The sequence below is a fragment of the Artemia franciscana genome, chromosome 19 (assembly GCF_032884065.1).
Source record: "Artemia franciscana chromosome 19, ASM3288406v1, whole genome shotgun sequence".
NCBI lineage: Eukaryota > Metazoa > Arthropoda > Branchiopoda > Anostraca > Artemiidae > Artemia > Artemia franciscana.
In genome coordinates, this window is record NC_088881.1 from 4,193,355 (window position 1) to 4,220,709 (window position 27,355).

Below are 27,355 nucleotides of genomic sequence, written 5' to 3' on the forward strand. Positions count from 1 at the left end.
GCGTAAGTCGTTACGCGCCATAATAGTTACGCGCCATTGTAGTTGTGTCCCTATGTCCCACCTGTGAATATAGATAGATATATATATATATATATATATATATATATATATATATATATATATATATATATATATATATATATATATATATATATATATATATATATATATATATATATATATATATATGGTTTTAACTACGTAAAACTTGCGAATATACAACATTCTTTGCTGTCCCATTGTCTTTGCATATAAATAGATTGTCAGGTTTACCGACTCTTGAACATGCAACATATAATGGTCCATGGGAAAACAATCTGTATTCAGATCTATACCTCATGATTCTAATGATTGCCCTTGAGCTTTGTTGATGGTGATTGCTAATCGACCATTCCCTGTCCCGGTCGTCATTTATATCCCCCTGTTTCCCCCGGTGTCCCCGTTGTAGTTGTGTCCCTGTGTCCCGGTCGTCATTTATATTCCCTGTGTCCCGGTCGTCATTTGTATCCCGGTGTCCCGGTCTGTATATACATTCGTTTTTTAGTTTTGTTTTTCTCCTTTATTTTTTTCCTTTTTTAGTTTATTTAGATTTTTTAGTTTTTTTTTCTTTTTAGTTTTTTTGTAGTTTTTACCTTCTTTTTAGTTTTGTTAGTTTTTTTTTTTACTTATGTTCTGGTCGTCATTTATACTCCCTGTGTCCCGGTACTTTGTTGATTGCTAATCGAACATTCCTTTTGTCCTGGTCGCTTTCTCTTTGAGTGTCGTCATTTATTTTTTTCTTTTTTAGTTCTTTTAGTTTTTACCTTTTTTAGTTTTTTTTAGTTTTTTAGATGAAATTTTTTTTTAGTTTTTTCCTTTTTTTCTTTTTAGTTTTTTATTGGTTTTTACCTTTATTTTAGCTTATTTTTCAGTTTTTTCCTTTTTTTTATTTTTTTTTTATTTTTTATTTTTTTTAGTTTTTTACCTTTTTTTAGTTTTTTTAGTTTTTTTAGTTTTTTAGCTTTTTTACTTTTTTTTATTAGTTTTTAGTTTTTTTTGTAGTTTTTGCCTTTTTTTTAGTTTTTTCAGTTTTTTTTTTAGTTTTTTATTGGTTTTTACCTTTATTTTAGCTTATTTTTCAGTTTTTTCCTTTTTTTTAATTTTTTTTAGTTTTTAGTTTTTTTAGTTTTTTACCTTTTTTTAGTTTTTTAGCTTTTTTATTTTTTTTATTAGTTTTTAGTTTTTTTTGTAGTTTTTGCCTTTTTTTAGTTTTTTTAGTTTTTTAGCTTTTTTCATTTATACTCCCTGTGTCCCGGTGCTTTGTTGATTGCTAATCGAACATTCCTTTTGTCCTGGTCGCTTTCTCTTTGAGTGTCGTCATTTATTTTTTTCTTTTTTAGTTCTTTTAGTTTTTACCTTTTTTAGTTTTTTTTTAGTTTTTTAGATGAAAATTTTTTTTAGTTTTTTCCTTTTTTTCTTTTTAGTTTTTTATTGGTTTTTACCTTTATTTTAGCTTATTTTTCAGTTTTTTCCTTTTTTTTAGTTTTTTTTTATTTTTTATTTTTTTTATTTTTTTACCTTTTTTTAGTTTTTTTAGTTTTTTAGCTTTTTTACTTTTTTTTATTAGTTTTTAGTTTTTTTTGTAGTTTTTGCCTTTTTTTAGTTTTTTCAGTTTTTTTTTTAGTTTTTTATTGGTTTTTACCTTTATTTTTGCTTATTTTTCAGTTTTTTCCTTTTTTTTTAGTTTTTTTTTAGTTTTTAGTTTTTTTAGTTTTTTACCTTTTTTTAGCTTTTTTATTTTTTTTATTAGTTTTTAGTTTTTTTTGTAGTTTTTGCCTTTTTTTAGTTTTTTTAGTTTTTTAGCTTTTTTATTAGTTTTTAGTTTTTTTTTGTAGTTTTTGCCTTTTTTTAGTTTTTTTAGTTTTTTAGCTTTTTTATTTTTTTATTAGTTTTTAGTTTTTTTTGTAGTTTTTGCCTTTTTTTAGTTTTTTCAGTTTTGACGTCACCTGATCCAGTTTTTTCAGGTGACGTCACCTGATCCATCCACAGATCCACACACAGACAACTTATTTTTATATATATAGATATATATATATATATATATATATATATATATATATATATATATATATATATATATATATATATATATATATATATATATATATATATATATATATATATATATATATATATATATATATATATACAAAATAAAACAACAAAAACAAGCAAACAAGCATGGCAGAAGATTTGCAAGGGCCGAAGCTCGAATAATTGGACAAAAAGAAGTTAAAGGTAATAAAAAGTCGGCAAAGCCGTGAAACATTTTGAGGGATAAAATACGCAGCTAATAGATGAATCTTAATACTACAGGATCTTAATCGATCTTAAATAATGGATCTTAATAGTAAAGCAGCTCATTCCCAGAAAGTGAGCTTACGGTCTTTGGGTCAAGGATAGCAATATGTCAAGCACTCAATGCCTCCTTGACCTTATATATGAGATAGTATGGGATATTTATGCTAAAAGATGAATCTTAATATTGCAGGATCTTGATAGATCTTAAATAATGGACCTTAATAGTAAAACAGCTCATTCCCAGAAAGTGAGCTTACGGTCTTTGGATTAAGGATGACAGCATGTCAAGCACTCAATGCCTCCTTAACCTTATTTATGGGATAGCATGGGATATTTATAACCTTATTTATGGATAGACTTACGGATTTATTGGATAAATAAGACATACGGTGCAAAAATACGACTATATACTAAAAAACTAACCTTTAATTAGTTTAAAAGGAGGACAAGGTAGCCGCTTATCCTTTCTCTGGTTGTCTTGCATTTTTGCCATGAGAGAACTCCAAGCAGTTTTTGAATTGTTGACAGAGCCACCTATAATCAATAAAAAAAATACAATTGAAAGGCCTCTAGAGAGTGGGACCAGAATTGCGTTGTAGGGCCAAAATAAATTGATTTTGGATATTTTAATTTACTTCGAACAGACACCCCAGAGAAGGCTAATCTCCCTTTGTTGTTCAGACATAGAGCATTAAGGCAAGAAGTTTTTAAGCTTTAAGGATTACACAGCACAGTTACTATTAATACGAAAAAATATATTACGAAAAAATATTACGAAAAAAATGTTACGAAAAAATATATGGTGAGTCTTTTCTTTCTCTATTTCAACAACAAGACCGTATCCAGGAGAAGAGGATTTGAAGCCCCTCTGCAATGTTTGTCCAACTCGTGAAGACGTAACAAAAATTCAAATAAATAGATTTTTGATGCTTTTTCAAAGGTTTTTTGTACCCCCCCCCGCAAAGAATAACCCTCCGTATAAAAAAATCCTGGATACGACCCTTCTCTGCATATCAAATGAAAGGGAATGGGCTATCTAACCCACTTTTCAAAAATAAGCTAGACAGCAAAAAAACATCCTCTACTGGATCTGTATCCACCGTTTACACTTAGTGAGGCGTATTTACACCATAGAAAACAGTGAGAACCGGCAGTGATTGAGACAAAGTGTTTCAGTACGTTTAGCTTAGAGACTATTATTATTCAGACTTTCACATAAAACTTATTCAACATCAAGAGCAGGTTTCAGCATCCTATATACTGGGCCAAAATTTCGAAGCTCCATTCCAGTAACTACGCGTTTATAATACAGTTTATCAATTGCATTTGTGGCGCTCGAAATTTCGCTCTCTCTCTCTCTCTCTCTCTCTCTCTCTCTCTCTCTCTCTCTCTCTCTCTCTCTCTCTGCCTTGCCTTGTCATGGTTGGCCAATTTGACTTTAGATCTTATCTATTAATTATTCAAATTTTCTATGATATAAATTTATTAAAAATTTGATCATGTAATGTAAAAGTTTCCTTCTTATTTAAGGGTTGATTTCTATTTTTGAAAGTTGTTGTTTTTCGGTGGCTGAAGTTTTAAGACTTAAGAATTTCGTGGGGTTTCGCCCAATTCCTATAAATGCAATTTTTGTAACAAGCTTTTACCATTAAGATAACCGAAAATAACAAAACACCATTCCTGAATCAGCTTCAACAAACATTGTCATTGGTGCAGTAGTAGCCAAAACCTAAAAGACGCATCTAGCATTCATTCAGTGCAGTCGCATTTCGCTAGCTCTGATAATTTGTGACGTGTGATTTGACCAGTCAACAACTAATTGAATTTAAGCCGGATTAACTCTGTACCTGTTTGGAATAAATAACGAGTGAAATACTTTTGAACTTGTAATTGAAACTTGTTAGTAAATTTATAAACTTGCATATGGTTACGGCTTAAGGATTATTTATGGATTGTGGCTGTGAGTTAGTATTCAGCACTACTATCATCTGAGTCGTGCATTGAAATATTCGGATTACTTGCAAATCACTGGATTACTAGCCCCACTCAAAGATAAGTTATTATTTATTCTCATTGCATTCATTTAGCCAGTGTGGATCATTTCATAATTGTGCTTATTGAGAACTTCTCTGTGGATATACCTCTTTCACTTAATTGTTTTTGGACTGATGTCGAGCCGTGAGTGAAATTTGCTTATCATGGACAATTGGAATACCAGTACGCTTTATTATTGCCCAGTTTTGAATTTTGCTCAGCACAATCTCGATGAGGGGTTGGACCATCAGTCTATTGTGAAATACGCTAGTGATTTTTTCCCGTATGAAGATGTTCTTGGAGCTAAGAAACTTTTATATAGCAATTGCTTCCCAGATGAGCCTATACCTCGTCGTTCGTGATCCAGTACTAAGAATAGTTCATTGTCGGACATTACCGCTACTCTTTCTCGCTGCTCTGCAGAAAATATTGATATTTCAGAGTTCATGATCAAATCCCCCTCTGAAGTCCCTAGCATTCCGGCGACAGCTTATTCTATCCTTACCGCCAAAGTCAACCAGTGCCTTGATCAGTTAGAATTGCTTGCTCACCTCGATAGTCCAACAACGTCTATTAATAGTTCTTTGGTCTCAGATAGTAAGGGTACCAATCACAAACCCTTGTACGCCGTTGTTCTTAAATATCCGCCTCCAGAACTAAGAGACCCCGTTTCTCGCAAGAAAAAGCTTGATTCTTTCGCCGGACATGACGGTATTGTGTCGGTAAAGTCCGATCCGGTAAGGAAAAGATGGGTTGTTGTTACGCGGGATAAAGTTTCCGCCAATTCTCTTGCCGCATTTGCTGTTGCGAGCTATCCAAATATTCTTGCTAAAGTGATTGATCGCAAACCTCTTGGAGTAATTAGGGGACTTCCCGATAGTGTTTCTAGCAGTATACTCATCTCCGCTATTCCTGGTCTTGTTGAGGCCAGCCAGATCGGCTCTTCTCATACATTCCGTTTAGAGTTCCTTGATTCCGCTGCACTAAAATCTGCCATCGCTACAGGTCTGCGCTTGGGTTACGAGTCTTTTAAAATATCGGAATACAAAGAATTGCCCAGACGGTGTCTTAGATGCCAAAGTATCCATCATTCGTTAGCTCACTGCCCATGTGCCCCGAATGAGATGAAGTGCTCTAAATGTTCTGGATGCCATTCCAATACTAAAGACAATCCTTGCTTAGAGGCTCCGAAATGTGCCAACTGCGGCGAAGCTCATGTTTCCTATAGTATGAATAGCCCAGTGATAAAACGCGCTCTGAACTCTGCTCCAAAATGAACCAAGCCACTATTTTCAATTCAATTCAATTTATTTATAACCCATCTAAAAAAAGAGGGCGGAACGCCCTTAAGATGGAGTAATAAGAGAGAAAAAAAAGGTATAAATAAATACAAATCAACACAATCAAACAATTAAATAAGTAATGCTGACCATGGGTGAGACACTATCGACATAGAAGAACGAAAATCATGAAGCCTTTTATCAATAATAGATGTAGGAGAAACTAGGCGGAATTTGTTCACTAAGTAACTATTTCTAGTCCAAGGAGGGTAACTGAGAAGGAATTTAGCATAACGAAAATATACTCTACGAACAGATATTTTCTGAGGTTCACTAAAAAACTGCCAAACCGGACAAAGAGAAAGGAGATGAGGTACAACTAGGCTATTATAAATTTTCGCAAGATTTAATTTATCAATATGTTTAATATTAGATGCAATTGAAGCATAAGCAATTCTCAGTTTTTTCTTCAAAAGTTCTAGGGATAAATTCACAGTTTCTTTCATATTTTTTCCAATAGGCATTCCAAGGTAAACTAATTTTTGAGAAAGGGGGACATGAACATTAGCTAAAGATAAAGAAATAGGGCCATTTGTCTCTTTAAAGTTGAAAGCTACAACAGCAGTTTTATCAACATTGAAAGAAAGCCCAATATTTTTATATTCATTATAAAGCTGATTAAACGCGTTTTCACATCCACTAAAAGTACGGCTTAGATTCAAAACGTCATCTGCAAAAGTTATTAAAGACAAGTTAAATCCACGGTGAATACAACTAAAATTAACAGAATTTTGGGCATTTAAAACAGAGTTATTAAATAAAGAAGGTGAGGTAAGGCCACCTTGACGGACTCCTTTCAAAATATTAAAAAGGGAAGATCCCCCCTTTAACTTCGCCTTAAGGTGATGGTACATATACAGAAGGCACTTCACTATACAAAAATTTACCCCTCTTTTATACGCTTCAAATAAAACTTGGGAAAAGATACAAGAGTCGAAAGCACGAGCAACATCTAAAGCACAAAGGATAATATGGGATCTACTTCTTTCTGCATCAGCAAGAACATTCATTAAAGCAAAAAGGGCATGCTCCCGGCTAATACCTTTTTGGTAACCAAACTGGTGGGGTGGGACATAACATTTAGAAACAATTTCATCCAAAATAACTGACTCGAACAATTTAAAAATAGTGCAAGAAACTGTTATAGGTCGGAACGAATCACACGAAGTAAAATCCTTTTTGCCTTTTTTCGGGATAGGGGTTATTTGACCAACTGTAAATTGATAAGGAACAACTCCGTTTTCAATAGACATTTGAAAAAGTAGAATTTGAAAAGTTTTGCTTCTCTTAATATTAACGGCACAAAAGACAAAGACTTGTTAATTAATGAATTATTAGTCCATGACATAGTGTTCTTGCAAGTACATCTTTTGACCAAATCAAACGTTTCTAGCCTGAAGCGATCTTCTGTCCACCATTTCTTTTCGCAAGAGGCCAAGAAAACTAGAGGCCGCCCTTCCGGTGGCCTAGCAATTTTTTTCCGTTCCCCATCAAAGCCCTCGGTGATTCATTGTGATGATAACATCTTAGCGATTCAATGTGACAGTACCGCCTTTATAAACGTTTACTTACCTTGCGATCGACGTTCTATAGCATCGTTCACATCTTTCACTAAATGTTGCTCCAGTTTAAAGTCTCTACTCGAAAGTCTACGTTTGAAAGACCTAAATTGGGTTTTAGATGGTGACCTTAACTGTGAGATTTTTGGTACCTCCGATAGATCAATCCTCTTGCTAGAATCTATTCCTAGCATATATCATGTCGCAGTTAAGAGCCTCCCATTCACGTATATTCATAACAGAGGCTGTTCAAAATCGAACCTGGATCACGTGATCTCTTCCAGTTCCAGCTTAATATCATCGATTGTCAGGGTGGACGAAGAGAAGATTGACGACGATCACCTTATTCTTAGCTGTAATTTGTCCTGTGAGCTATCTGGCAAAATACTTTCGGCTCAGCCGAAGTGGCATACGAAGTTGAATTGGGATCGTGCTAATGTCCCACTATACCTTGCTACGCTAACTGCTTTACTCTCGACCATAAAAGTGCCATATCACCTGCTGCAAACGTCAGTTTCCTCACCTTCAAGTACAGTTAACCTAAATTTCTATTATTGTCAAATCGTCCATTGCCTTAAATCAGCTTCCAAAGCTGCAGTGCCTGTGGATAAAGTTTGGATTGGCACAAGAAAGCCTAATTGGAACGTTGATACTGAAGTAAAACATACTAAGCAAAAAGCCAAATTTTGGTTACGTATGTGGATATCATGTGACCGACCATCTTCCGGAGCTGTTTTCTCTGTGAAACAAATGTGTAAACTTGAATATAAGGCCAGTTTGAAGAGGGCACGCTTGAATGCATGGCCAGGCCCCACCGATAAGGCCTCCTGGAATAAGGTTATTAATAGTGAGAAATGTTCCCCATCTACCCTATCTTGTCTCCAGCTAGTTAATTTTGTTGATCATTATAAGCGTGTGTTCAGTGTATTTAACAGTTTTCTTCAGTCCTTTTATTATAAGTTGCTTAAACCGCTTTTACCATACCGTCTCCTGCAGGCTCATGTCCAGCCTGTAGCAATATCTGAAATTCGCCGGGCTTTAAGAAAAATTAAGCGTTCAAATAGCCTTGATAGGACGGCCTTTCTTACCGATTTTTTGCTTATGATTGTCCTGCTCTACTTAACCATCTACAAATATTTTTCCAGTCTTGCTTAGCACGGTCGCTTGTTCCTGATAGTTTCCTTTGTGGCTGTGTAACGTCTATTCAAAAGCGAGGCAAGGACCCCACGTCATGTGTGAATTATCGTCCCATTACAGTATCGTGTTTCTTAAGTAAGTTGCTTGAACATTAGTTAATACCAGAAATTGAGTCGAATTGTGATTTTACGCCTTTTTAATTTGGTTTTCGGAAAAGTTTCGGTTGCTCCCATGCACATCATGTTTTAAGCCGACTCATGAAAGATGCCGTAAAAGCTAAAATGTCTTTATACTGTCTTACTGTTGATATTTCTGGAGCTTTCGACAATATTGTGCATTCTCAGGCTCTATTTTCCCTTGCGTCTTCAGGTGTTAATCCTTCCGTACTAAGTTTATTGTCTTCCTGGTATTCAAAGTCTAAAATTCAAGTTACCTGAAATGGCCAAATATCTGACCCGGTAAAAATTAATAAGGGAGTTCGGCAAGGTGCCGTATTGTCTCCTAGCATATTTAAATGCGTGCTTGCATCGTGCCTGCGTCCCCTTAGAAGTTCTGTTTTTTACGGTAATACTGGTTTGTCTTCTATTGCATATGCAGATGACGTTCTTCTTGTTGCCCTGACTCGCCGTGGATTGCTTTCTAATTTTACTATATTAACCAATGAACTATCTAAGATTGGACTGTCAGTTAATGCGTCTAAATGCGAGTTTATTTGTTTTAATAGCCCTTATGCGGTCGCTCCATTCGTTACTGGGACTGCAGTTCTACCATGTTCTTCTTTAGTTAGTTGGCTTAGACTGTGTTTCGGCCCAACACTTTCCGCTACCTGTTCATCCCTAGTGAATCAAGCCGTGAAAAACCTACGCGTCGCTTACGGAAAAATATCCCCAAACAAAAGCCGTTACAACCGCAACGGTTTGTGCATGATTTATAACGCTTATTGCGCCCCTGTGCTTTTGTTTTTATCAGGCATGGCTCATCTGTTTCGTAAGAAAGATCGACATACTCTACGTACGGCTTATTTCAGATATTGCAAATTCCTCCTCCGGCTTCCTAGATGGCACCGAAACAAAAAAATAATTGCTCGATTTGGTTTAGTAGATGTGCCTTCTCGGATTCGGTGTTCCAGTGATGATTTATGTAAAAAGACTGTCAACTTTATTCACGTTTATGACCCTCTGCAGCCTTTTTTCCATATAGATACTGGTTGATTAGTCCATATTGTCTTTTGTTAGTTTGAATTTTGTTTTTCTTCGCTCTTTATCGTATTTGTTTTTGTTTATTTATTTATATTTATTTATAATACTCCGTACTTTGTCTTTTTTATACTTTACGGGTAATAAAGTTCATTCATTCATACTATTTTAAAAATACTAATTGTCATTTGAATGCAAATGAATAATAACTTGTTGCTACAACTTGGAGCTTTTGAGAATTTTTAAAGACAAAAATGAAGTCCACTTGAAATAAGAAGCACACCCTTGAAATTGGTGCTGTCATGTACCCTTAAATGGAGGTTAGTAGCCTCCCACCATGAAAAACACCTAAATCGCATTTTGTATAGATTTTTTATGGTTAATGTTTACTTTAAAGAGCAGCTTGGGTCAAAGCAATAGCAATAAAATAAGATATAGTTTTTGACAAAAAGTTTATTTTTGGTAGCAGGTCTGCTAATCAACATTCCTCATGACATAACTAGTCTGACCAATCTTTACAAATAATATCATTCTTGTGACTAACAATGACATAAGGATTATAAGGATTAGCAAATTCTAGGATTACTTCGCCAGGCGTCATTGGAAAAAAGAAAGATAACTGAACACCAAGATGATATATTTTTTTATTCTAAAAAATTAATCAAGCTAACAGTCATCTACATAAGAATTTTCTTGTTATTTTTGTAGATGAGGCTTTTATTAGCTACTCAAATATTTGTAAATTACATCATTGCCTTCACCTGAAATTTTAGTATTAAATTTACCAATTAGCGTAAATTCTTGATTACAGGGAAACTCCCAACACTCATTTCAATTTATCCTTAAATTTGTGTTGTAATTGTGTTGCGAGAGCAACACTTTGGTTTTGTCCCGATTTTTTTTCCTATGTGTCCAATCTCAGCTTATTCCTGGAAACTGGTAAGGACCTAACCTTTGCGGTTTTTACGGAAAGTGTGGACCTCAGGCAGGATTGATGAATATGACATTACATTTTGGAAAGCTCCGCAGAACTCTTGCCTGGGGCCAAAAAGGATGGTTTTTGCTTGTCCACGAGCCAGAGCCTATGGTGTGTAAAGTAAAGTGGAGTTATATAGCATATGTCAGAGAGGAGTATCTGAAGTTGTGCAGCCAAGCTTTCGTTTCATCAAAGCATGTTTCTGCTTTCGAGTGGAAAGCTCCGTTCTAGCAGGCAAGCAGACAGGCACCACTTTCAAATTGAAGATGGACTAAAATCTAAAGTATTAAAGTCTCCTGTGGTGGCGCAGTGGATTTGACCTTAGCTTGGTAATACGGGACCCAGAGATCGAATCACGCTGCAGGAATGCACTGCAGGGCCGACGCAGGGACCTTAGTAGTCAAGAAGCGTCGTTAATCTGATACAATACAATAAAGTGTTAAAGTCCTGTGGTGGCGCAGTGGGTTTGACCTTAGCTTGGTAATACGGGACCCAGAGATCAAATCATGCTGCAGGAACGCACTGCAGGGCCGACGCAGGGACCTTAGTAGTCAAGAAGCGTCGTTAATCCGATACAATACAATATAAGTGTTAAATATATGCGGCAGTTACCCAGCCCCACAGCCAATATATCTTCTTTGAGTGATAAATAGAAAAAATTGACAGAAGCAAAAAAGCGCCATTTTCCGAAAGTGCTGCCGTGATTTCGGCTGGGTTTATCATTTGTTTTTTCGGACTTGGGATTGAAGTAGAGAAATGTTATCAGATGTACCTCTTAAACATTAAAAGTTCTGTCGTTGCTAAAGAAATTGGAGCTTATCCTTTGCTCCTTTCTAAGTGGTGACGTTAAAAAGTTGGCCTACGGCAAAAAAATCAACTTTTGAACTAAGACAGATAGAATTTTATTTTTCGATGGCGATCGATAGCTCTTGATGAGCTGATCAAAGTATATGACATCCATTTTTTGGTACAAAAATTCCTTCATGAGATATACCAGTTTAAAAGGGGTTGACAACTTCAGTAGTAAGGTACACTGAAACGAAATCTAGGCCGATACAAATTGTGAGACATATAGAGGACTTGTAAGCAACAGTTGGATGTTAGGTAATAATCACCTTAGGCAATGAGGAGTTAGCAACTTATGCTCGTTGGTGTATCTATTATTTGTTTCCAGTGTATTTGATGGTAGAAACCAATTTGGTTCCAGTGGTAAGACAGGTAGGGGACTTGTAAGTAATAATCTGCTATTAGGCTACAATCAACTTCAGCGATGAGGGGTTTGCAACTATGCTAGTTGGTGTACTCATTTATTTGTTTCCGGTGAACTTGATACCTATCACGGGAGAGGGACTTATAAGTAAGAATCGGTTCACTTTGGGCGAGAAATTGCTGTTAGCTCATAATCATCTTCGGCAATGAGGGGTTTGCCACTTTTGCTAGTTGGTGTACCTATTATTTGTTTCCGGTGTATTTGATGGTTAAACCAATTTGGTTCCAGTGGTAAGACATGTAGGGGACTTGTAAGTAATAATCGGCTGTTGGGCTACAATCATCTTCAACGATGAGGGGTTTGCAACTTTTGCTAGTTGTTGTACCCATTTATTTGTTTCTGGTGAACTTGATGTCTATCATGGGAGAGGGACTTGTAAGTAAGAATCTGTTCAATTTGGGCTGGAAATTTGTGGAAATTAGTGCACCATGTACTCGATCTCTTTAAATCTGACAGAATTAAGTGTTTACACAACGGGTACAAACGATAACATAAAACAATAAGGTAGTTTTGCATTAATTAGTGTCACCTTTGGTATTTTAATCCTGAAAAGTTATGGATAGTTTTATAATACCAACTAGATTATATAAGATATTGTTCCAAGTTTTCATCCGTCACAATGTCTATGATTGAAAAGGATAAAGTTCAACTGGCTACCAAGTCAATTTAGTACCTTCTTTCGATACTATTTTTCTGTTGTTTTTTCAATAATGAGGAATAGCCTTTGATCATGTGATTACTGATCTATAGCGAAGAAAGAAAACCAAAGTGTTGCTCTTGCAACACTTTAGCCAACGAAGCCGGACAAAGGTTGCTGCAACACTTCATGTTGCCTGGGCAACGTAGGTCTAGTTAATTCTTTCAATTAGCTCACAATCATATAATTTACAAATATTGAGAAGCTAATACAAACCTTATCTACAAGAATAACAGTGACTGTTAGCTCGATTAATTTTCTAATTAATCTAATTAATTAATAACTAGAAATTAATTTCTAATTCATTCTAATTAATTTTCTCAAAATTACATTATTTTGCTCGTCATTTATCTTTCACTTCTTCCAACGATATATGGTGAAGACATCCTACAACTTGATAACCCTTGTAACCTTTGAGGTAATTGTTAGGCACAAGAATGTCATTATTTGTAAAAAAATAGTCATAGTACTTCATGGTTGCAACAGCAGCTGTAGCCTAGTAAGTGACAAACTAAGGTCCATAGTAATTTGTAAGGATTAGCCATTCTAATGATATAATGAAGAATACTGATCATCAGATGTGCTGCCAAAAATACACTTTTTGTCAAAAATATATCTTATTTCAATGTTATCACTTTTACCCCAGCTGCTTTATTTATCCTTAAGCCAACCATTGTGAAACATAAGAGATTTTTGTGATTCTTAAGACAACAAAATATTAAAAATTACAGGCTGAGGCATGGATCAGAACCTCAACCTCTATTTAAGTTACCCTTTTGTCTATTTCTTTTGCCTCTATCCTTTTCTCCTTTTCTGGGGTGATCTTACTCAAACAGTTGTCATGAGATATTGGGAGAGGACACATTTGAACAAAAAAAGGAAGTAATGTACTTTTTAAATAACTGGATATTTTAAATAACTAAAAAAAACGCCAACAAAACTACTTTCCCCTCACCAATTTTTGTAGCTGCTTCTTTAGTAGGCATTACATCTGACTTGGCAATTTTCTTCACAGTGAAATAGCTTTTTATGGACTGTTGGCCACCAGCCATTGATGAGGACATCTGAGAAACACTGGCTGCTGGAGGAAATTCTTGAGATACATCAACAAAAATGCTTGGGGAATCAACAGGGTGTACTGATTCCTGTAGGAGAGTTGCTTGCTCCCTAGCAGCCTCTGTGGGGTTCAGTTGATCATCTAACTGCATCCCATGACTTTCTACGTGGCCACTAAAAGTCTGACAATTTTCAATCCATTCTCTGATAAAAATAGCTTTTGCAGTTCCTGATAAACCAGAGTCAACATTTATTAAAGCAGAAACTTCACTATTTATTAATTCACCAACTCCTGCATTGCCATCTAATTCTTTTATGGGAGAGGATTGAGTAGAGTAAGAATCAGGAACGACACAAGGTCTAATGTCTTCGGCAATGTCTGGTTTGGCTGTTTTAAAAGCCTGTGATATAGAATTTGACAGCCTGGAACATGGTTTGGTGATGCCCAGCTTGGCCTTTTTAGAAGGCTGTGATGCAGAATTTAACAGCCTGGAACATGGTTTGGTGATGCCCAGCTTGACCTTTTTAGAAGGCTGTGATGCAGAATTTGACAGCCTGGAACATGGTTTGGTGATGCTCAGCTTGACCTTTTTAGAAGGCTGTGATGCAGAATTTGACAGCCTAGAACATGGTTTGGCAACACGCAGCTGGGCCTTTTTAGAAGGCTGTGATTGTCTCCTTTTTCGTCCTTGTAAATCATCTCGCCAAGACGTATCACACAGCTCATATATTTCATCATCATCCATTCTAAAAGAAAAACAGATTTTAAATACTTGTTCATAAAGCAGGATCACTACCCAGACGCTTAAGACCCTACCAGGGTAATCAAGATACCTATAAACAACTAATATTTCTTAAAGCAGAGCTAGGAAGTAGACTAAAATACCACAAGACAAAATATTAAGATGAAGAACTAAATCAACTTTTCTTCCAGGCTGGTCATTTCACAGAACAATCAATATCATAATCAATACAGTAGCATTTATCAAGAGCACTGGATTCTGAACGTAGAACTTTTCAGCCACTTTTCAGTCTCTTTTTTTGGTCTTGTAACCATAGCATTTGAGCCAAATTTCAAGAAAGCCTTTTTTTGGAACGATCAAAAAGCCCAGTAAGTATGCCTCCAGGCTTGCACAATCTCATGGGTAAGGACTTAAAATTATATTAATTTGACATAGTTCACAGTTAGGTTTTTACAGAAAAGAAAATGTAGGTGAATTAGGCTCTGGCAAAATCATCAACTTCAACATTTCAAGAATCCTTGCATTGGCTGAGGAGCGTCAAATTTGTATGGGGATCGGGAAGGGAGTTAGGAGGGGGGGCACAAAAATTAGGTGGAAAGTTTTCATCCTTGTTTGATTAGAAACTTACAGCTGTATTCCTCTTAGCCACTGAATCCCTAATGTTAAAACAAATATAGGAAAAAAAATTGTTCAACCAAAAATGGGCCAACCAGATTTTCTTTCCAAATGGTTTGAAACGTGAATGCATCAATTAGAACACAAAGCACAAAAATAAAGTGAAAAAAATGATTTGCGCAAAAATGGGTCAAAAATAACTTTTTCTTTTTGATCATCAGTACAATTATATCCATATGTCCTTGGGCAAGAGGTACCATTTCATAAAAAAAAATAATTTGGGTTTCCCAAAAAGGGTTCAATAACAATTTCTTAAATTAGAGTTAATTAAGGTTTTCAAATTTTTCAAAATGGGGTTTTTTCAAATTAGCTTAAAACTAATATCTGCAAGTCCCTGGGTCAAGGGTACCCCAAAGAACAAAAAACAAAACAACAACTTGGAAACGAACTTGGTCCAGTCTAGACAGGGCCAAGAAGACCTCAATGAAGTGAGTAATATTTTAAGAGGATAGTTCTTTATTAATTCATAAAATCAAGAAAAAGAATCAAAATGGCACCCAAAAATATGCCAAACAATACTTTCTGTTTGGCTAAAAAATATTTTCAATCAGCCCAGATCAAAAGAGTTGCTGGATTAGATATATTTTTAATAAGCCCAGACCAAAAGACAAAACGATTTGTAGTGCCCAGAAGTGTTGTGCCTTTTAAGGGATTGAAAATTACATCTAAAAGTCCCTAGGCCAAGTCAACACTTTTTAGTGCTACCAAGAGTGCTATCACTAGCGTTCCAACAAGAACATTTAACAGAGGCGAAAGCTTATTACAAGCTTGCATGATGACATAATTGATAAAATGATATGGTGATAAAATCATATAATATAAATATAAAATGACATAATTGATGATAAAATGACAGCAAAAGAGAAGTTTATTTATACCTGCAAAATCAAGGTTTGTGACTGAGATTAAAAACAGAACTGGCAGTTGAACCTAATTTTAAAGGCACCCCAATTACATCTGAAGGTGAACAATAACAGTTCAAAAGAAATTGATCCACCAGACTAATAAAATTAAAACAGAGACAGACTCCTCCTTACTCCAAAATATCGCAATTTCGACAGCAGAATTTCATGATTTACAAACATCCGGAATAAGGTTGCAATTGAAAAACAGGCTGTCTCCCTGAGGGCTGAAATTTTAAAAGGGTTGCACATGCATGCTCTGATTAGCATTTTACGTGAAAAACAAACTTGAAATCAAGAAATAATCTTACAGATATGGAAAAATAATGGGGCAAGAAAGCAATGCCCTTTCAGAAATCTTGATAAACCTAGGCAACAAGGATATGGCTGGATTCAGGTTCATTTATTTTTCAACATACTAAATATACAAATATCTGGAAGAGAGACCGGCTAGTTTGCACAGATAAAACAATTAAAGTAAAAAATAACTAAACACATGGATAATCAATAAAAGAAAGAAGAAAGATAAAAACAGACATAATATTAATTACTCACCATGCCACAGCAGACACTCACCCAATAATATACTAAAAAAAATTAATGTTTTCCAACAAGAGGAATAGCAAGAGGAAAATGAAGACCAAAGAAAAAGACTAAAAAAAATTAACAATAAAATAAATAAAAAAATAAAATAACTAATAAATATCCAAAAAGAAAGACTATAACTTATTTTTTGAAATTCAAAACAACAAATCAAAACTGAAAGCAGACTCTTATCAATTCCATGCAGCAACCACACTATATCTTAGAGAAAAGCAGGACCTCTCTGAAATTATTAATAGCTGGCTGAAATTATCAATTACCAGGATACAGTCTGATATAGGATATAGAGATTGCAGGGAAACAGAGACCAATAAATGTCTGGATTAACCCTTGTCCATTCTATACAAAGCAAGGATCCAAGCATGATTAAAAGATCAGGCACAAACAGTGCAAACAGATTAAAAAAAGGAAATAATACATGGGTGACTCTTCAACCTTTACTAAGTCAATTCTGGTGCATTGACACTGATTAAATATTAACAAATTTATTATAAGTAACATTGGTATAGAAAGACAACAGTAATAGTTACAGACTGTTGCAATTTTGTTGGTATAACAATCTGCCAATAACCAATGCAGTGTTTGGTTGTAAAATGGCCCATAAGTTAACATGGCATTCACATGATAGTAATACAGCTAGCCTTATTGGTTGTAATTGTAAACTACAGACTGGCAGGATTGGTACAAGATACTAGGGTATATAGGAGCGCAGTTATTGATGCTAAAAATAAATATCACCATCAAGTAGTGCCTAGGATCAATCTAAAGCTGAAATTTAGGAATCATTACTACCCACTTTGGAAACAGTGGGGTAGCATAGTAGCAATACTACTTGGCAGATTAAATGACCTAATGAAATTTATTGGCAGCTTTTGGACTTCTGCTGCTGGCAGATTTGGGAATTTTTCCATGCCTGGTAACTACCTTGCAGGAAGCTAAAACATTGTTTGACTCCAGGATGAGAATTTGAGAGAAAATTTTCAGGAACAGCTGAATAAAAAACTAGAGAGTTTAAAATTTGACAATATCTAAGATGGATTGAATAATTTTAGGAAAATTGTTTGTAAAGGTGCAGATGGTATCCCAGAGAATACAGTTGGAAACACAGCTAGGAATATTAGTGAAAATGTTTTACTTTTAATAGAGGAGGAAGGGCTTGTACAAGAATTATTTGAGTGATTGATGATATGAAAATAAGAACAATGTACAGGAAGTGCAGAAAGTATTAAAATATGAAATAAAAAGGTGTGAAGTGTAGGCCATGGATAAAATTGTTGAAGATCTAGAAGATGCAGCCAGACAGCATAATATAAAATATTTCACCACCATGTTAATAAAACATATGTTAATTAAAGACAGAAGATTATAAATGGGAAAAAGCATTGAATAGGAAATTAAGTAGTAGTCTAATGTGATGTGAGTAATTATTATATTTAAATTAAAGTTCAAATAGGCATAAATCCTTTTAAAGGACAGTGATAATTCACAAAAATACTGGATTTTTCAATCACATGTGCAGTATTTTTTGTGAATTATCACTGTCTATTTAAAAGATTGATCCCTATTTGAACTTTTATCTATTGTCATGGAAAGGCAGTGAGGTCTTTGGAAGTATCTACCATTCAATTTGAAAATAGTGTTGATTAGGGAATCAAATAATATTACTCTTTTGTTATTATAGTGTTTCAGGAGGAGCATTAATGTACAATTTCAGGTTCCTCCTTTGAAGGAAACATTATAATGGTTTCTATCAAGGCTGTAACCAGAAGGGGTAACTGGGTTTGAACCCCCCCCCTGAAATATACATTTTGTACAACTGTATCCCCACTTCCCTGATGGGGCCAGACACAGAACTAGATAACATATTGATCCATTATTTTCATTACTCTTATAGTGATTTTACTTCTATTAAATAGGCAAACTATTTTATTACCTATTCTATAACATCACATCATAAGAATAGCCAAATTAGATAGATATATAATTGAAAAACAACTAAAATCTGATTAATATTGTTAAGGTCATAACAATAACAAATCCATGTGGCTGAATAAATTTGAACCCTGGATATATATGTATTAAACTGTGAGATAAAACTGTTTTTCTTTGTTTTTTGCATTTTCCTTGGTCTTGTGTTACCCTAGGTGTTGATTTAAGGGACTTACCTCAGTGCTGTGACTGATATATTTAGACTTTTGGGCAATTCATTTTGTTTTCAATTCTCCAGGGAATTGCGTATCTTCCCGTTCTTCCTTATCTACCTATACAGTGTTGCCACAATACATTTGCGAAGTATTTATTTTTTTTTTTGATAAAGCCACAGATTACGTAAGTTGAATCGTTTATTTTCTGCATTTGGGGAAACCTGTGCAGAAGAGAGCGATAACAAACACGAAGAGCCGTATTGGTACCGGCGGGATATCCATCCTTAAACTGCTGGGGATAGGTGATTTGAGTATCCGCGCTTCCCACAGGTCCCCCAAGTTCTGAATCCGTGCCCACAAACTTGACACTCTCATCTGCGTACGAGTACGAACTAATTACAGACTTTTCGAGAAAGAACCACAGATGGCATCGCAGTCATCTAAGCGGAAGAAAGACAGTCCGATTAAAGGCCAAGACAAATGCTCAGCGTGCGCGGTAGCATTAGACCCTAACTCATCTGCCCTTGAATGTGATTCTTGTGAAAATTGGCTATGTATAAAGTGTTTGGAGATGCCCCTAGCTGAGTACAATCTTTTCACAAAGATGACAAGGCGAATTGGTTGCCAGTGGGTATGCCCAGTGTGCAAACTCAGGGCACCGCAGTCGTCCAATCAAAGTAACATTGGTAACCAAGTAAAAACCCTCCTTTTCGAGTTTGAAGATCGAATCACAAAAAAGTTTGATGATTCGTTCGACTTATTCAAGGACAGTATCACAAAAGAAATAAGCGAGGCAGTAAACCCACTCAGTGATCGGATCACCAACATTGAAAGAGACATGGCATCTAAGTGTTCTGTTGCTGATGTCGATAGCAGAATCTCTAAACTAGTCGCGGAGGGAAAAGTTGGTACTGACCTAGAGGACCAAGTCCTAAAAGTGATGAGGCAGGATAGGGACAGACAACGCAGGAAACTGAACCTCATCGCTTACGGTGTCTCACCTACAGACGATGATACAAACTTTGTGATCCAGCACCTAGCCTCAGATTATAGTCTCCCCGGCGTCAAAATTCTGAACCTGAAAAGACTCGGTGCAAACAAACCACCCACCCAGCAAGTCCCACACCGCCCTCCCCCGATTCTTTTTAGTGTTACAGACATTGCCACCAAGGTAAAGATCTTGAAAAAATCCGTCGAGCTGAAAGCAGACATACAGTTCCACAGCGATGAGTCCCGAGAGGACAGATCTAAACGTAAGAGCGCTACAGAGGAACTTAAAAGACGGATTGCAAACGGTGAGACTGACCTCGGAGTACGGAACGGCAAAGTCGTCTCAAAAAACGGTCAGCGAGCTCCACCCCCAGCATTGGGAGCGATGGAGCACTAGATGCACAGCCAGACGAAAGACATGTAAATAGTAGTTTAGTGTCATTTAACAGTGTATTATATAGTAGTTCCATATCAGCTCAAGAACATTCATCGGAATGCAGTTTTGAAACTGCCAAATCTGACACTAGCTGCGTTCTTTCTGTTGAATCGGAATACAACTCGCCAGATTCTTATTCAACTGACGCAGCATCTAGCGAAGCAGACGAAAGTCCGTCATCCAACGATGACGTGCTAGTTCCAGCGGGCTCAGGAAGAAGAAGAAGCAGACAGAAACAAGTGATGAAAGTGTTGTCAACAAACATTGACTCCTTGCCAAACAAGCTGAATGAGCTAAAAGTGTTGCTGGCTCACGAAGATATAGACGTTGTGTGCTTAAGTGAAATTTGCCCAAAAAACTCTCAAAATAGACTGGAGGATAGCCATATTCAGATACCAGGATACACAGTCATTTCGAATCTGGACAGACCCAATGTGAGGAGAGGAGTTGCCATATACATCAAGTCAGCCTTGAAGGTAAATAACTTTGACCTTTTCACAAGTGCCAATTATTTTTGGGTAGAGTCTATCCTGGTTGAATTGACAGTAGGGTCTGAAAAGTTTAGAATTGGTGTGATTTACCGTAGCCCTTCCCCCCCCAGCTCCGAAGAATCATTTCAGTATGTGGCAAATATTATAAATGAAATGACAATATGTAACCCCAAAAATGTCATCATCACAGGAGACTTTAACATGCCGGACACCAGGTGGGTCGATGGTTTAGGCTTTACTCTTCAAAACAACTATACCAATCCAACTCTTGAAGCCTTTGCTGATAACCTGCTGGTCCAGACAGTTGAGTTCCCTACCAGACATAGAGATCATCAAACTCCATCTCTCCTTGATCTCGTTCTGTCAAACAACCCCGAAAAAATTATGTCAACAGCAAACTTACCCCCCCTTGGAGCAAGCGACCATCTTTGTATCCTGAGTGCAATAATCTTGAATCAGATACCAACCAACAAAATCAAACGAACGTTTGTTGATTACAAGAAAATACGCCAGGACCTACAAGAGATTGAATGGGAAAACTCCTTGCAACAAGACACTGAAGCATCCTGGGAGCTTTTCAAGGACATACTACTGAGTCTTGAGTTGAAGCATACGAAAACTTACTTCTCAGAACGTCCCAGAACCCTTCCGTATATGTCACCACAGCTAAAAAAAGTCATTAATAAGAAAAAGAAAGCTTGGAAAAAGTATAAAAATTGTGAGAGTGCAGCCCATCTAGAGCAGTACAAAAAGGCCAGGAACAAACTGAGAAATGCGACCAGAAAAGCAACCATAAGATATGAGGAGTCGATAGCACTAGAGGCAAAAACCAATCCAAAAAAGTTTTGGAGATATGTCACTTCAAACAACCCAAGCCGCAGGTCGATCCATCATTTTACCTCCAGCGATGGAACCAAAATAACCGACCCATTGGTAATGGCAGATACCCTCAATCAATGCTTCTCGTCAAATTTCTCTAAAGACCCTGGATACCCCCCACCGGATATGCCAACCACCCACATCAAACACCCTATGCCACCGATCCAGTTCACAGCTTGTGATACTTACAAGCGCCTAAAAACTTTGGACCCATCCAAGGCAAAGGGACCCGATGGCATCCATCCTAGGTTGCTGAAGGAGACCGCAGCTGAAATAGCGGAACCCCTGACAAGAATATTCCAGATGTCAATAGCTTCCAAAACTATTCCCTCTGACTGGAAAACAGCAAATGTCATGCCAGTTTTCAAAAAAGGACAGAAAGATAAACCACAGAATTACAGACCCATCAGCCTGACTTCTGTCCCATCAAAAGTCATGGAAGGCGTCTTAAATGATGCAATCGTTGCACATCTGGAAACTAACAGCCTGTTATACGATGGACAACATGGTTTCAGGAAGGGTCGCTCTGTGGAGACAAACCTAATTCAATCATATGACATAATCACCAAGATGATTGAGGAAGGCCTTCCAGTTGACGTACTCTTGCTGGACCAAGCCAAAGCTTTCGAGAAGGTAGTACACTCGTACCTGGAAAGGAAACTAGAGTTCTATCAACTCCACCAAGATGTAAGAGAATGGATTATCCAGTTTCTCAAGGATAGAATACAGAGGGTGATGATGTATGATGAGGAGGGGAATCAAATCATGTCAAACCCAACTCCAGTGCTCAGCGGAGTTCCGCAAGGAACTAAACTGGGACCTACCCTCTTCAACATGTTCATCAATGACTCAGCCCAGTCAGTGCAAAATGACCTTAAACTGTTTGCAGACGACTCGAAATTGTTTGGCCCAGTCGCAAACAACCAACAGTGCGCAGCTCTGCAGGCAGATCTGCACACCCTCAACAACTGGTCCTCTTCCTGGTCCCTCGAGTTTAATGCTGAAAAGTGCAAAGTCCTACATCTTGGCCCTAAGAACCCAGGAATGACATATACAATGACAGATCGTACTGGGAAGCTCATAACTTTGGAAACTGTCACCGAAGAAAGAGACCTTGGGGTCATTGTTGATGACAAAATGAAATTCCATAGTCACAGCAAATACCTAGCTGCAAAAGGCAACAGGTCCCTTGGTCTCATCAGACGTAATATCACCAGTAGATCTCCCAGGACAATCAGGAAGCTATATACAGGACTGGTCAGACCGCAACTTGAGTACGGAGTCTCTCTTGCCGTTCCCCACTATGTCGTGGACAAGATGATCCTTGAGAGCGTTCAGCGGAGGGCTACAAAACTACCAACCAAATGTAAGAACCTCTCGTACCCTGAACGCCTCAAGAAACTCAAGCTCCCAACCCTGACGTACAGGAGGAAACGCGGAGATGCAATCCTGACCCACAAGCTGCTGGAGAATGGTGTCACACCAGGGCTTTTTAATAAGTCGCTCTCTAGCCACACCCGGGGCCACACCAAGAAGCTCCAGCAACAAAGAAGCTCACGGAGAGAACGTTCCAACTTCTTCTCAACTCGTGCTGTTCCACTGTGGAATTCCCTTAGTGAAGAAACAGTTCAGTCCAAAACTGTTGACAACTTCAAAAAAGCAATTGACCGAGACTGGGCAGCGATGGAGTGGAAACTACACTGGGAGGCCAGTGGATCTACTCAACAGAACTAGACAACGCACTTCCACCTCCATCACTCAACCGGCGAATCTACAGGATGTTCACCCAACCTTATTCGCCGGCCAGTGCGATTTAAGGTAATTAAGGTAATAGAAAATGTTTCTGTATATTATAAAGTAAGACTTTTGTTAATATAGCATGGTACTTGTTTATTATTTAGAACATGCTCAAAACATCATGAAAATATAATACTTTATTAGAAAAATTGTAACCTAACCTAACCTTTCAAACATGGCCTATTGTTACACTTCCAAAAATGTTCCTTCATGTAAGAGCATAAAGTCATATTGTGTCCATTGATGCACTGTTTTGCTGAGGGCAACAGCCCCTTATCCAGGAAAAATATAATTGCCTCTTTTAAAGTCTTTGGCAAATTGCAAATCTTCAGTTCAAAATCTATATTCAGACAGTATCTTCTATCACTATGTGTAGCAAACTAAATTGAGTTTTGTCTTTGTGGTTATGAAATCAGATTTCCAAATAAAATGTGCCTGCATTGCAGTATCTTCTTTAAAAGTTTTCTATACAGCCTAGTCTAGGGCTACATCTGACTCCATTAGAGGGAGGGGGGAAGATGCACCACAGTAGAAATAATCATATTTGGAAGGTGTTGAATAGGGAAAATAAGTTAATGACATGCTACTACACATCTATTGCATGAGACTAGTGTTTCCTAGTCAAGAAAATTTGGGTGCATAATTACCCTAGTCTACACTCTATACAAAACAAAGCTTATTTAAAGTTACTGCCTTAGTGAGGGATAATTGTTGGAGGTCTTAGCTTGGTAATACAGGACCCAGAGATCAAATCACACTGCAGGAATGCACTGCAGGGCCAACACAGGGACCTTAGTAGTCAAGAAACGTTGTTAATTCTTAAATAAATAATAATAATAAATAACGGGTGGAGGTAGGCTAGGTACTTGAAAAGACCTTTCTAGGGCATAAACTAGACTTGAGATCTATTTTCAGAGCTTTATTCCCCTAACTCAATCACTTGACAAGATAGCACAAATTCTGTCACCTATTTTTATGCTACTATTTTCAGTTTCAGCCCAAAATGGTTATATTTTGCCTATGTCTAGAGTAACCTTGGTTTTTATCAAAAATGTAATTACTTACTCAAGAGCTGTTCTTGTTTGAAAAAAACCCTAGGCCCTAATTTGGCCTTATTTTTTTTAATGACCAAACGTTTTGTCTCCTGAACAGCTTCTTAAATCATAAAAAAACTACTGGACTACAACTTTACTGATAATTTCTGTCAATTTCCTGTTTTTTAATAATCTCTGTTTTTTTTTAAATAATCTTGGAAAGTAGTTGAGTTAGGAGAATGAAACATACAGAAATAGATCCACAGCCTTAATAATCCCACAATTTTTTTTTAAGTACTTCCCTCTACTCCTTCTCTATTGAAAGGGCCCTGACCAATTTTTATCCTTATATCCAAATCTTCAAATTTGTTTTCTTTAATTTCAGGAAAAGTCTGGACATGGCTTAGCCTAATATAAGGACTTGTAATTTCAAAAACTAAGGTCTAGCCTACAAAAGAGACTGTTGACCCAAGGCTATAGCTTGCTTTACCCCAAAACACCACTTACATGTAAATGTAGACCTAGAGTAAATTTAATACCTGCAAATTGGATCAATACTGACAGAACCAAGAAGCAGAAACATATACCTTAAAATACCTTAAATCACAGCTTGGAATGATATAAGGATTTTTTATCAAATATGGTAAATATAGCTGATATAATTTACCATACTTTTTTCTATATAGGCCATTTCACCACTAAAGGGTAGGATGGGGCTAAAGTATAGTGGGAGTAACTTTAAAATGTGGGTAAAATTCTAGTTTAATGACTTCTTGCTATTTTGGAAAGGGGTTAGGTTAAGAAAATGAAACTTTCAGGGATGGGTCTACAGGCTAAAGTATATCTTAAGAAGGTATTTTAAAGTACCCACCTCTACTCCTTCTCCCTCTGGAGGGCCCTGAAATTTGCCTACATGATAGGTCTATACTTTCTAGGCAGGCAAATGGCAAATAGCCTAGTGTTTGTTTTCTTTTCTTAATAAATGTATATCTCATCTCATATACCTATTGGAATTCTAACAAAACAAAGATTTACCTTAATTTTCAGATACCAGTTGCTTTTTCTCTGCCCTTTCCAAGATAGCATGAAGTCACTAAACTAGAATTTTACCAAATTTTAGTTTAGCTACTTTTTCCTATCTTGGAAAGTGGTGAGGTAAGTTGCCTAAAATGAAACTTTCAGGGATAGGTCAACAGACTTAAGTAGCCTATACCCTGAGAAGGTATTTTAAATTACCTAATTTCTTATCTTGACTCCTTCTCTGTCTAGAGGCCAGTCACCTTTAATGACCTTTAAAATCTTTGTGTCATAAAAGTGAAACCTTGCAAAATACATCTCCAGCTTAAATGAAGTAGGCCTACAACAAAACTGTTTTCAGCTTCACAACTTTGCTCAATCCCAAAATATGAGGTTTCAATGTTTTGCAAATGCATTTCCTAAACTTAGAAAACATATAACTTAAATTTGGCTTAAAATTCAACTCAAATAGGCTAGCAGGAATTATATTCTCAAACCTAGGCCTAATACCAGAGAAAAAGAAAGTGATAACTGAAAATTAAGGTATAATATTGTTTTATCAAAAGTTCAATAGGTATAGACCTGTCAACTAGGTGCTTCATTCCTGAAAGCATCATTTACTTAGCTCAATTCATAACTTGCCTATTTGAGATAACAAGAGGAACCACAACTAGAATTTTAACATTTTAAACATACCTTATTTCTTAGGCGTAGCTACACTATAATTGCTAATTCTTGATAATTAACCGTCCTCTCTTGTCTGGTGAACAAAGTTCTCTAATTCTTGAAAACCTCACGAGGCTATTCAAATCTCGCGGCAAAAATTTCGAAATTTGTAATTTGGATATTGGCAAATGTGCTAATTTGACTATTCTCCAGTCGGGCAAAATAGACTAGCCATGTTTACTTTCGGTGTATGCTCGAAAACTGGGATGGAAAACTTGAAAACTGGGTAGTGTAGTCTGCTACTACCGTTCCATTTTTCTGTTTCTGGATAGGGAACAAAAATATGCCAATTAATGGGACAGCATAAGACAAATCAGGAAGTGAAGACTGTTCCGGACAAAACCTTATCAAGCAACAAATTTGAAAAAGGAACTATCGGATTTACCAAAAAGGATAAAGAGGATTCAAAAACTCACAGAAATGGTCAGATGAACAGAATCGCTTACTATTTGAAATTTTGGAAGGACAAACGTGATGATAGGAAAAATGCGCAGAAAACCGGAGAATAGAGGAAACATGTAACAGTTACTGCTTGTCTTTTTGTTCCCTGTCCCGGTTCTCTATAAAATTTTGAACTTACAAGCACTCTTAGATTACTTTTTTGCGCAAATGTGGGTTGAGTAGGGAGGACTTGAAGAATTTTTTGTTGCTAAGAGGAGATAGTTTAGATTTAGGTATCAGAAGGAAATATTTGAGAAAGTTTAGGCAGGAGGCAGGCCCCTACTTTTGCCCTATATGTGGCGGGGGGAATGAAAATTTAGTTCATTTTGTATCCGAGTGTGAAGAGCTGTCTGAGTTGCTGAAGGAATGTTTTGGACGAGTGTTGGGGAGTGAATGCTGGTTAAAGGAGCGAATGGCTGAGAGGAATGGATATGCTATTAAACAGTTGTGTAAGTTTCTTCGTTTAGGGATTAAGCATAGGGAATCATGTTTGAGGAGTTAGCTTGGTAAGAGTTTATTTACGGGTGTTTTTGAATTCATAAAGTGTTTGCAAATTTGTTTGCTTGTTTAAGTTGTTTGCAAGTTTGTTTGCTCGTTTAAGTTGTTGTAATTAGGTGTTTGTTTAAAGTTGTATGTGTTTTGCTATGGCCTGCAGGCTTTTTTGCAAATAAATCTTATCTTATCATAATAAAAGGTAGCTAGAATTTTCAACTTCAAATGAGCCACCTCTCGAGTTTATTCAACCTTCCCTTACATTAAAACCTTATATGTCCCGGGGTATAACTTAAAACACTTGCCCCCGGCCTCTGTGGTTTGTGTCAACCCCGGAGTTTTTATCATTCGATGTTTGAAATATTTTTAGCAAAATGGCT

General features: G+C 36.5%; 1 protein-coding gene across 4 annotated transcripts in view; it reads right to left on the reverse strand.

The window, feature by feature from the left end:
- The window catches only part of LOC136039177 (uncharacterized), a 92,769-nt gene extending 66,606 nt beyond the window's left edge, over positions 1–26,163 (reverse strand). For 3 of the 4 annotated variants that reach the window (XR_010620387.1, XR_010620388.1, XM_065722695.1), the window contains exons 1-3: positions 26,013–26,163; positions 13,505–14,352; positions 2,764–2,874 (exon numbers count right to left, since the gene is read on the reverse strand). Coding sequence is in view for 2 of the 4 variants with exons in the window: in XM_065722695.1 (XP_065578767.1) it covers positions 2,764–2,874; positions 13,505–14,351 (958 nt within the window). In the remaining 2 variants the exon portion in view is untranslated. Of the gene's footprint in view, positions 1–2,763; positions 2,875–13,504; positions 14,353–18,693; positions 19,047–26,012 lie in introns of those variants that run through there. The other variant, XM_065722697.1, reaches the window with a different exon arrangement.
- Between the last annotated feature and the right edge of the window lie 1,192 nt (positions 26,164–27,355).